Source organism: Phalaenopsis equestris, unplaced genomic scaffold, assembly GCF_001263595.1.
Source record: "Phalaenopsis equestris unplaced genomic scaffold, ASM126359v1 Scaffold000090, whole genome shotgun sequence".
NCBI lineage: Eukaryota > Viridiplantae > Streptophyta > Magnoliopsida > Asparagales > Orchidaceae > Phalaenopsis > Phalaenopsis equestris.
The window spans coordinates 1,839,042-1,851,010 of record NW_018164532.1 but is presented as its reverse complement, the minus strand read 5'-3'; the positions used below and the strand labels follow the sequence as shown (position 1 = coordinate 1,851,010).

General features: G+C 39.3%; 1 protein-coding gene across 2 annotated transcripts in view; it reads left to right on the top strand.

The window, feature by feature from the left end:
• The first annotated feature begins 337 nt into the window (after positions 1-337).
• Positions 338-11,969, top strand: part of LOC110019985 — a 19,436-nt gene continuing 7,804 nt past the window's right edge. For both annotated transcript variants that reach the window (XM_020717913.1, XM_020717912.1), the window contains exons 1-2: positions 338-481; positions 712-1,235. In XM_020717913.1, coding sequence (XP_020573572.1) covers positions 717-1,235 — 519 coding nt within the window. In that variant the 5' untranslated portion in view covers positions 338-481; positions 712-716. The remainder of the gene's footprint in view (positions 482-711; positions 1,236-11,969) is intronic.

Here is an 11,969-nt window from a genome sequence, read left to right as displayed (position 1 = left end):
GAGACAAAAATATAATATCATCATATTATATCATCTCCCTTATAAATACAAATATAATTTTAAGAATAAGACAAAACACATTATTATTTATTACTATTTGCTCCCCTCTCTCTTTATATCCGAATCCTTTCTTACTTATGGCCTATTCCTCGGGTGTGACTAAATGTCAAATCAAACTTCAACAATAAAAATAACAAAATTAGAATTTAAATTTGACATCTTGAAATTCTTTGTTTTTTTTTTCCAACCAAAATTCACTCTGCCAATTCTAACTCTTAAATCTTCGTTGCAGAACTAGCTTAGTACAATTTTCATGTAAATTAACGAGCTCTTTTAGATATTTGTTTACACGGGCACAGCCATTCATATATCTTTTAGTTTGTGGTACGCGTACCGTCCGCCATCGACGCTCGCATCCTGCGTCGGTTTCGACTGCTCTAAGTCCCATTTGTTTATTCAATTCACACTCCGCAGGTTACAGGTACGAGAAATCTTCATCAACAATATTGCCCATTTAGATCGTTGATTATAGTTAGGCTTTTTCTTACCAACAGAGTTCTCATATTGATTAGGACATTAGATTGTTTTTATTTTAGAAATCTTGGCTAGGGTTTCTCTTTTCGGGCGCAAGATATTTGCTTTGATAACTCGAGATCTGTTTAGATAAGATTTCAGCTCCTTTTTGTTTTGATTTTGGACCTTTTCGGGCAGCTGTGATGGGGAAACGTAAAAGATCCAAGAATAAGGAATCTGGAGGTGTGAATGTGTCCGAGAAGAAGAACAAGAATGATGACGGCCAGATAGAGGAAGACACAAAGGCTGCCCCTGGATCAGCTGATGCCTTGGCCCATGCCCCTGCTCCTGCTTCTGCACGTGGCTCTGGCCCGGTCGCTAATAGTATCAAAGGTGAAGCTAGTGCAGCGAAGGAGAGCAAGGAAGCTAGTGCAGGGAAGAAGGGTAAGGAACCTGCCAGCATGGAAAATAGGGGGAGTGAGCTCAGGGAGAGCGCAGGTTTCATCTTTATGTGCAGTACAAAGACAAAGCCTGAGTGCTATAGGCATCAAGTTTTTGGCCTTCCCAAGGGGAAACTGGAGCTTGTGGAGAAGATTAGGCCTGGAACAAGGCTGTTCCTTTTCGATTTTGACCATAAGCTGATGTATGGCGTCTACAGGTCTTCTTCCAAGGGGGGCTTTAATTTAGTGCCCAATGCCTTTGGAGGGAATTTCCCAGCACAGGTGCTTTTCCTTTTTTTGTCGGATTTCTCCAAATGCAATTTTTGTGGGAGTTTATCAATTATTAGCAATTTGATTAGTTATGTTCCTTTCAGTCTCCATGTGTTTGAGTTTGGAACTTTATTTATTCATGGATCTCATACAGTTTTCCCTCCTATTGCATGCATAATTGCATATGGAGATTTGTGCTTTTTAAGGTTTTATTGAGTACGTTTCCTTAGTTGAGAGTAACCAAAAATTTCAAAGCTTTGGTTGTGATATTGCAATTTACAAGGGATAATAGATGTGGATAACACTATGACTAAAGTGTTGGTTTGATGATAATCCACTATAAGTGCTGCCACATTAAACTTTAGCTGTCAAATTTAGCTCAAGCCAGACTTCACTTGTAGTTCATGTATTTTGGGTCAAGCTTTCTTGGAATTAAAATTGATTTGTTACACCCCGACTTAAAATTATTTTCTATTAGGTTTGAAAATTCCCAAGTGGCTAAAAGTTCTTTTTCAGCCAACTTGAAATTTAAACTAATTTTGTATGGAGGGCTCGAATTTTGTAAGGAGGACTTGAATTTGAGACATTATCCTGCATAAGGAACTTTGTAACTGTTGGATCAACTAACTCTTCTTTAATTAGCTCTTTTCATAGTTTGGTGAACCTCCAATGCTATTTGCATGGCAAGGAACAAAAAACAAATATTAAATATCATATACTATATATATTGTGTGTTCTCTAGTCCATACATACTATTTATTTAGTTGTTTTTTATTTTTTTGGCTTATTGATTTATTTAATTATTTATAGAAATAAGAAAACATTTGTTGGAGGTTATATATCATAGTGAGAATGTTTTTGTAGTTAAGTTCAAATCTCATAGAAATGCATATGTTATATCATTTAATTTATGCATTGTGATATGTTTGTAAAAAATGAAATATTTTTTCTCCTTCACGTGTAGTGTTTTGGCCTATACTGCTGAAGATTTTTTTTATATGATATTTTGTTAGACAGAGCATTTTTAATGGATATATGATACTGGAACTAGTGGGGAAAATTGTGGAAACACGAAAAATAATTTTAATTAATATTAAAATGGGGTTACAATATGACTCAAACGGAAATAACAACACAACACATAAAAAACAACCCAATCAATCACTCCTAAACGTAACCAAATGGGTGGTGGAGGTCAGCTAGAGGGATAGGGACGATTAGGACGGACAACGATAGTCACAGGAGGCAGGTAGTAGAGAGGGGAAGGTGCAAAACTATAAGGGCAGCAATTGGGAAGGGTTGTTGGTGGTAGACAACATTAGTGGGTGGTTAGGAGGAGCTTGAACGGGGTTAGGTAGGCGGGATGATAGTAATAATCTGCAGGAAGGGGAAATGTTTGAATGTCGAGGCGACGAAGGGAGAGTTTGACAATTGGGAGAGGGAAGGAGAAGATTTGGGGATGGTAAAAGGGAAGATATAATAACCGCCTCAGTGAGAATACAGTCGGAGCACCATCACCTTCTCAGATATTGCCCACAAAGGGGAAAGTGACTCTGCACAGGAGACCCGAAACTAAACACAGAAAGAACCGACTCTTCACACACTGGGCACATTTATTTATAGCTTCCCAATAAACTTCTACACAAAAGAAGCAAGAAGGATCCAAAAAAACCCTTCTCGAAACTCCTACAGGCATCGCCCTCCCCTCAGTTCGCGAAGGATCGCAGTACATCTCGATCTCGCCCCGTCTACAGTACCCGCGAAGAGTCGCAGGCCTCTCGTTCTGCGGAAATATGCTTCTACATCGGGCTTTTTTGGGGCCCTCAGTAGGCACTTTCGGGGCCTGCAATGGGGCTCTAGGGCAGCGCCCGCATCAATCTTCTGGGGTTGGGGGAGCTTCGACTTCTTTGGTCGAAGCTTTCGTTTCATTATCAGTCACCTTGGTTCCTACTGATGATTGTACTGTTGCCCGAGGTATTTGAGGGTCTTCCCTAGCTTGCGAGCAAATGCTCATATCGATATATCCTTTTGGGGTGGTCGACCACTCCCTACCACTCCTATGCTAGTGAATCTTCCCAAAGTAACATATGATCGGTTCAATTGAGTGCGTAGTGATAGCAATCAGGTCATTCCCGGATTGTGGTGGTGTTGCTAGCACAGTGTTGACCTGACATAACCCCGGTCATATCTGTCCTATGTCTGGGGCGGGTGTCTCGGTCTTCTCGCCTGGTGTTATCACTAAAAATGGTTCCACCGACGCTGCTCTATTGAAAAGGGTTGACCTCGGGCTCTGTTGAAGGAAGAAGGGTGACGTGCTTTCCGTCCTTGGTGAAAGAATACATGTTTTTATATCTGTCGTGTTGTGTTTTTCAGCCAAATTGCCACGGTTTTTTCAACAAAAGGTGACAAACATCTATAGGGACCATGTCACACGACACCTGGTCCAGCAGCTGGCCTCCAATAAAAAATTCTATCAAGCATCTTGGGTCGATGCTGACCTGGTTCTCCTTCTTCAGCCACCGAAGTGAATATGGTTGGGAATGTCTCTGTGTTGTGAGTCATAATTTCTTTACCATCTGTGTTGACGCCATGTTCTTATTGTTTCGGCCGTCGATGATGAGACTGCATACCTTTCTGTTTACTGTGCAGCGGGCGTAGGATATATTGTGGCAAAACCACTGCGAATCCCTAGTGTTCTCAGTCTACAGGATCCGTAGAAAATCACGAGCGTCTCTCTTTCATTTGTGAGAAGCTGATACACCTCATTCTGTTCCTCGACTCTCATCATCACTAATCTCTTCCACGGCGCCCTGGTCAGTAAGTGAGACTACTCTTCTCGTGGGGTAGCTGGAGGCTATATGGTCGTAACTGTGACACTTGAAATATTTTGTGGCTAGTATACTGTTGGAGACGCTACATTTCTCTTGCTTCTTCTCGCTCTGATTCAGGTTGTCTTTCTCTTTTTCAGGCTTGCTAGTCTCTCCTCGGGGGCCATTGTTTATTGTGGTAACTGTAGGTGGTGTTTGCCTGGAGGTTGCTGCCTGAAGGATGACTGTTGTTGACTCTACTTTTGTTGTCCTTCCACCTTCAGAGCTACTGTTTGGACCTATCCCGTAGCGTTCAATATGACTGCAATTGTATTACATTGCTGATGATAGGCTTCAAACCCTCGATATATCTGACTATCGAATGTTTCTCTAGCTCTGTCAGCTCGCATTTCATCTGCAAGTGGTCGAATTGGGCGGTGAACTCTTCAACTGAAAGATCCATTTGCTGCAAGTTGTGGAGTTTTAGAAACATGTCCTGGCGATAGTGCGGTGGAAGGTAATTTTTCGGCATTATTTTCTTCATCTTCTCCCACCTAGTGATCTTTTGACCTCCTTCCCTCTTCCTCTGCTTCTACATATTTTCCCACCATAGGAAAACACTCTTCTTCAGCTTAATAGCGGCTAGCTTGACCCATTTGTCTTCTGGTACATCTTTATATTCGAAAATTCGTTCAGTCGATAAACTCGTCGGGATCCATACCTCCTTCAAATTTTGAAAGGTCCATCTTGATGCCAAAGTTTCGCTGACCTCCATAAGGAGCCTCTTCTCTCAACCTCATTTGATATTGGATACCTGAACAACATGGTTGATATTTCTCGTCATCGTGATCTTCCTTGTAAAACATATTCATTTCCTCGTCCCTGTTCTCCCTTTGACTTTCTTGATCATGGATGCAGGTAACATCTTCTTGGGTTTCTTCATCCAGTTCTGCTTAACCTACTTTCAGTTGTAGGAGACGATTTTCTCGCTTGATCTCTTTCCGTGTCGAGTCCAGTGTACCTGTTCGTGGTGGAATGACTAAAGTTTGGAATTGGAAGAAGAAAATTGATGGAGGTGAATTGGGCAAGGGCGGATGCTGGGGAACCCTAAGATAAGACTAGGGTTGAGCTAGCTCTGATACCAAATGATACCAGAGCTAGTAGAGAAAATTATAGAAACACAAAAACAAACTTTCATTAAATAGAGTTACAATATGACTCGAACGAAAATAACAACACAACACATAAAAACGACACAAGCAAACACTTATGAACGTAACCCAATGGGTGGTGGAGGTCGGTTAGAGGGATAGAGACGATTGGAAGGGATGACAACAGCCTCAGGAGGCGATGGTAGCGAGGGGAAGGTGCAAAACTGTAGGGACAGAAGGTGGGAAGGGTTGTTGGTGGTTGACAGCAGTACCAGGGTGGTTGGGAGGAGCTTAAACAGGGTTAGGTAGATGTGATAGCAATAATAATCTACATGAAGGGAGAATGTCTGAATGTTATGGTGACAGAGGGAGAGTTTGGCAGTTGAGAGAGAGGAGAAGATTTGGGGAAGGTAAAAGGAAAGATATAATCATCACCTCGGAGAAAATATAGTCGGAGTACCACCATCTCCTCGGGTACAACCCACAAAGGAGAAAGGGACTCCACACAGGAGATCTAAAACTAAACACACCAAGAAGCGACTCTTCACACACCGAGGATAGCTATTTATAGCCTCCAAAGAAACTTCTACACAAAAGAGGCGATAAGGGTTCAAAGAAGCCCTTCCTGAAACTCCTACAGGCATCACCCTCCCCTCGGTTCGTGAAGGATTGCGGGAGATCACGATCCTGCCCCGTCTACAGTATTTGCTAAGAGTCGCGGGCCTCCCATTCCGCGGAAACAAGCACCCGCATCAAGCTCTTTTGGCACCCACAATCAGGTGCTAGGGCAACGCCCGCATCGCTATATAAATATCTTTATAATTTCTAATCGAGGAATAAGGTTATATATTGTTATGCATGCATTGGTTGGGGATGTCTTGCCCTAAATTAAGCGTTTTATATTTCTTTTTTTTACTTTAAGAAAAAAGGTCATACAATTTTTTCCCTTAATACTTATATTATAGTTATTTTCCCTATATTTTTTATTATTTTTCCAAACATTCATGAATCTCTCAAAGCTCCCCCTTTGATTCAATGACTTGTCTCTCTTTATCTTGTATATTTCACTCTAGATTGTGGATATGAATTCTGGAGAACAACTATGGCTTTGTGGATGTGAGTACACAGGAAACTTCTTGAATACACTTATAGATATGAATACATGGGAAACACTTTTAATAACGTGCATGTAATCTTATATGATAGAGAAATTATGGAGTTTTTTTGAGGATTATGGTTTGGTCAATTAATCATGGTTGATAACGTGCATGCTCGGGTCAGTTAATCATGGTTGTTAAAGGGTCTCATGTTTTACACCCACATTTCTTTAATTTTTATACTTTATTCATCATTTATTATTTTATTTGTTTGCTATTTCCAATTAAAGTTGAACTCTTGAATGCATTGTCTAAGGGGTTGAATGAAGGATAATATTTGAAAGTTAATTTGTCGATCAAAGATGTTTGATATAAGATTGACATCATTTCAATGAATTTGTTTTGGTCAAGAATTGATATTTATGCATATCCATCTCGTGCTGATTGACGGTACTTTCCTCTTACTATTCCATCTCTATTTCTATGATGCTAGTTTGTTTTCTTGCGTCTTTGGTGCACATTTTTGATACATTAGAGTAATATTAAGTTTTATTCATATAGTGCCTTTTTGCGTTAAAATGTTAGAAAGTTTATGTACTTGGATTTCCTTTAAAGATTTAAAAATCCTCCCTATCTCTAAAAATGGCTTAATCGAATCCTTTTTATTCTTCTTCATAAACTTTTAAATGTGCATTGTATCTTATCATGGAAATATTCTTAGGGACAAACTAACATATACCCTTGATCATGCTTAATATTGAGCACAACTATTGCTAGTGCACCTTACGATCTTTTCTACATTTTGTTTATTTTTTGAGCTGCATTGGTTTTATCATCTTTTTTTGCAAAATAATATTCTATCGTTGATTGGTTCTATACAAACCAATTGACGTGTATCCCTGTGCTATGATATACCATCTTTATCGAGTTCTGAAGGTCTTACATCCTCCTCCTCAGCAGGTTTGAATAAAATAGAAAATCAAATTGAGTGATCTTATTTGAATGATTTGGTTTTTTGTATTGAAGAATCTGACTAAAAATTAAATTATATTAATTTTTCAAAAGTATTAAATAAAAAAGTTATGCTAATAAACAAGTGACTTAGAGGTCAATGTAAAACTTATTTATTCCACATTCCAAAATTATAAGTTTTAATAAAGATTATTTTGTATTAAGCTTAATATATGCTATCCAAACTAAAATAGTTAAGTTTATTGTTAAAGTTAATTACATTTTTGCTCATCCAAACCCAAATCAAATTTGATCAAGCTGAATTTTAGTTTGGTTTAAAAAATAATTTGTTCAGTTTAATTTTTCTTTTAATTTTACAACCAAAATCATTTGGTTAAGTTACAAATCAGATCACCCAAACCAACCAAATTTACATATTTATCAGCCAGGCTTGACCCTTCTTATTTCTCTATCAGTAGAGCATCCCTCATTTCAACCATTGATTAAAAAGGTGTTCAGGGCATGCTTCTTGAGGCACCCAAAAACGGTCTCAAGCCTCATGCCTTAATTTGACTAAGGCATATGCCTTGAGGCTTTAAACCTTGAGGTGTTAAAGGTAGACCCCTCAGATTATAATAAATAAAAATTAAAAACTTGATCAACGTTGTGTCCGAGTAGGGGGATTGTCAATAATAGTCCTAGAAGTGATCAACATTGTTGCTTTGGCTCTATCCGTGATGGAGAGGTTCTTGAGGTCCCCTGCTAGCCTACCTCTTCTTTGCAAACACTCTCCTATTAAACTTCATTACACCCAGAGATTCTTCACACCTTTATATTATCATTATCTTCTCTTCATTTTCATTCTCCTTCACAGTGGCAAATCCCTTCTTCCTCAATATTGCTATGTGGTTGCAGTAGCACAATTTATTTGCAACCTTGGGCTTCACGGCTCTTTCAACTTTAGTGTTGTCTTTGCGTCCATGCCATTGTTAGAGAGCATCCTCTTCAAATCCTTAATTCATGCCCATAAGCGGTCTTCCACTCTATCATTGTACTGGCAAGGTAGAAGCAGTCTTTTCATACCTTTTGTAGAGGAGGATATTCCAATGTTCGCCAGGGGTTGTTCTATCCTTGTCAAGAAGAAGCACATTTCCTTCTAGGGGTGAACCTAATGGAATATGAGATATTTTTTTGCATTAAGGAATATGATTCCTCTGCTTAACATCATTGATGGTTGTGTAGGTGTTCGATGTTAGTTGCATGATGATGAAGTGAAAGGTAAACAAAATCTTTGTTATTTCTACCTTAAGTGGCAACTCCAATCCCTCTTAAAAGTGGTGCTTGAAGAGGCACAACTTTCTGGAGTTCTAAGTTTTGTTCCTTACCCGATGGCCTAACCTATAACTCTATCAGAATAGAAAGTTTCTTCTTTCATCACTACAATGCTGATGTAGAAGCCATTTTTTGTCGGAAAGAACACTGAGGCAAAGTCACTTATAAAGTGGGACATTTTGCTTAGTAGAATGGATGGTAAAAGACGATGATCAGGGAATGAATACACATATAAACAATAAAAAGTCTCAATGAACAAGCTATGTTGCACGAAAAAAGGAAATAGAAGGTTTGCTACTCCATAAAGTTGTGAAACCATATGAAAGCTTCTTTCGGCAAGAATCCTCTTTACCCATGTGAAAGTCACATTGCCATACTCCATTCCATTAATATTAAATCCATAAATTCCATGGTTTTCAAAGCAATTTGTCGTTTTGTCTTAATTACATGTTATAGTTATGATGCTCTTTATATTTTTAAATAACAAATAATGATGATTACCTTATGAGATTTCTTTTCTGTAGGTAGTTAATTATACTTGTGCGTAAAGGTATTTTACATTTTCTTCCCACTAGATTGTTATCATTTATATTTTTTAGAAAGACACTCTCCGGAACGCATACAACTTTGACTTGACACCAGTTCTAGAAATCATCTAGCTATGTCTTTAACTAGCGATAGAAAGCATGCTACCTACATTAGATACCCCATATAACTCATTCTTTAGCTAAATTAGATAGCCCTTTCTTTTCAAGTTGCGGACGAGTAAGTCATATAAATACATATAGAATAAACCATTGTTTTTGAAGTGCAAAATAGAATGCCATGCGCAAGTGTTTATTTTTTCTTCGAAATGTGAAACAAAGTTGCCATATTTATTAACTAAAGCATTTGTAACTGTTGACCTCACTTTTTGCGGAGGTGTAGCTTTTCTCCTCTTTAATAGCCCAGGGTCTAGCCCTAAGACTTTCCTGTCGACTACTCCTAGAAATTTAGCAAAGGAGCCCTCCCCGTTAGAAATTCCGAGTTTTTTTTCGCTCGACTTGACGTTCTGCATGGTAGTTTTGACCGCTATTACTTAGTAGGTAAGACTATTGTGGAGAAACTCAAGGAGCATCCCTATAGGACTGTTGGCCTTAGGATTGACCGTACGCGTTGATTCGTTAATTTGACCCCGTCGTGCTCTTCTTCGTCCTGTTTGATTGAGCTCGAGCCGAGTTTTTGACGTGATTCGAGTCGTAATGCGTTTTTTCCTGATCGTCGACGAGGTTGTCTAAACGACTCCGGATGACGAAACGGACTATGCCAACGCGTTCAGAACGTCGATTTTGCCTAGAGGAGACGTTCGTTTCATTCCGACGACGCGTCTAGGGGGAAATGCGTAATTTAGGTATAATTATAATAATAAATAATAATAATATTATTATGATTATTTATAACCTAAATCTATCTCCCCCCCCCCCCCCCTTTTTCTATTTCTTTCGCACCCGTGGGCCTATCTCTGCCATAGCGTGGCTCGTTCGATTGCTCGACCCGCTCCTTCTTTATGTCGTTGGGAGATTTCATTCCCGCGTTCGCCTCTCGCATGCGAGACACTTCTCGCAGTCGCCCATCTTGTATCCTATCCTCTGCAGATATCTTATCCCGTCTGCTCTCGATCCTCCCTGCCGCAGAGCGTAGCCTCTGCGAGGATCATATCCTCTGTCTCTCTCGATCCGTATGCGATCTCCTAATCATTCCCTCTCCTTCTCTCTGGTTTATATGAGACTTTGTTTGGTGCATTTCTGGGGGCCGAAAAAATTTTCTAAGGAAGGGAAAACTCTGTCATTTTCTTTTCTCACTTCTTTAGCCTGTTTTGCTTGAGTTGTCTTCCCTTACTGTTGGAAGAGGAGTTAAAGTAGGGAGTGCCTTTAAAGTTTCTGTGTTACTTTCTTTTTGATTCAAGGAGGTACCTTCTCCCCCCTGTGCCTCGTCTCTTTTTAGTTTTCTCTCTGTCGAGCCTCTGGAGCTTGGTACAGTGGACAAAATATCACGCTAGCCTAGTGTTGCACCTTTTTTTTTAAAAAAAAAATGCATGTTATTTAAGCATCTAGAGACGGAAGTATGGCGTGTTATTAATTTTTATCTTTTCCCTACTTGCTTAAAATGATGGAAGTATGACATGTTATCAGTTCTTCTCTTTTCTCTACTTGCTTAAGGTGATGAAACTATGGCATATTTCTGTTTACTGTGACATATTTCTATGAGAAGCAAATTGGAAATATTAAAATGTGGCTTTGAGATAATGTTGGCTTCTCTTTCAAGCATGTTGGGATATGTATTATGAAGTTTTTCATTCATTCTTATCTAGCATGAGATATTGGAAGGGTTATTTGGTCTTTCATGCATGCGAAGAGTTTGGTTTTGATATGTCACGGATTCTTTTTGCTCAAAATACATGCTAGGAAGAAGTTTATATTGATCTGAAAAAGTTCTATAGTTGTTCTTATTTGAAGTATGTGGTGGCCCTATGTTTTGATATTTTGAAGGCATGAAGGTGTTTTTCTAGCTTTCATTGTGGCCTGATTTTGTGTCTTAGCTGCGGCTTGATTTTTGGCCCCTACTGGTTTTCAGTTTGCTTAAGGATGGCTGGGTTTGGATTCATTGCCATAAACTGCATTTGTAGCTTATAAAATTTTAGTTTATAGCTTCCATTGGGGCTCGGTTTTCACCTTGGAAGGGCATGGGATGTTGGTTCTGTTGAGGCTTGGCTTTTGGTTTTGGTTGAAACATTCTCCTAGCTGTTTAAGCTTCACGTATGGGCTTTGAAGGTTTTGCTTTTGACTTTATTTTGAGGTTCGGTTTGCTTGCCTTAGCTCCTATCCGAGAGCCCGTTTTTTGTGTTTATTCCTACCCCTGTTCCATAGTTGTGGGGGGGTTTGGTTTTATTTGCTTTAACCCCTGCTAGGGGCTCGGTTTTGGCACCTTGTGAGTGTTTTTGGCTTAAAAATACATATTGTGGAAGAATTTATTTTGATTTGGAGGAGTTTCATAGCTATTCTTGTTTGAAACATATGTCAGTCCTATATTTTGATGTCTTGAGGGCATAGAGATGTTTTCTAGTCTTAGTTGTGGCCTGGGTTTGAACCTCAGTTGTGGCTCGGTTTGGCTCTGGCTGGGAGCTCGGTTTTGCCTTGTCTTGCCCCTACTCGAGAGGTGGCTTGGGTTTTGATTTTTGTTGGCCTTAGCTCTTACCCGAGAGCCTGTTTTGGCTTACTGTGTTGTCCTTATTCGAGAACTGTTAGCTGGTTTTGATGGATTGGTTTGGAAGTTTATAAGGCTGCAGTTTTGATATTTGCCCACCAATTTTACTGTGATATATGCCTCGGTTTGGGGCTTGATTATGTGGTCTTATCTGGTCTTATGTTT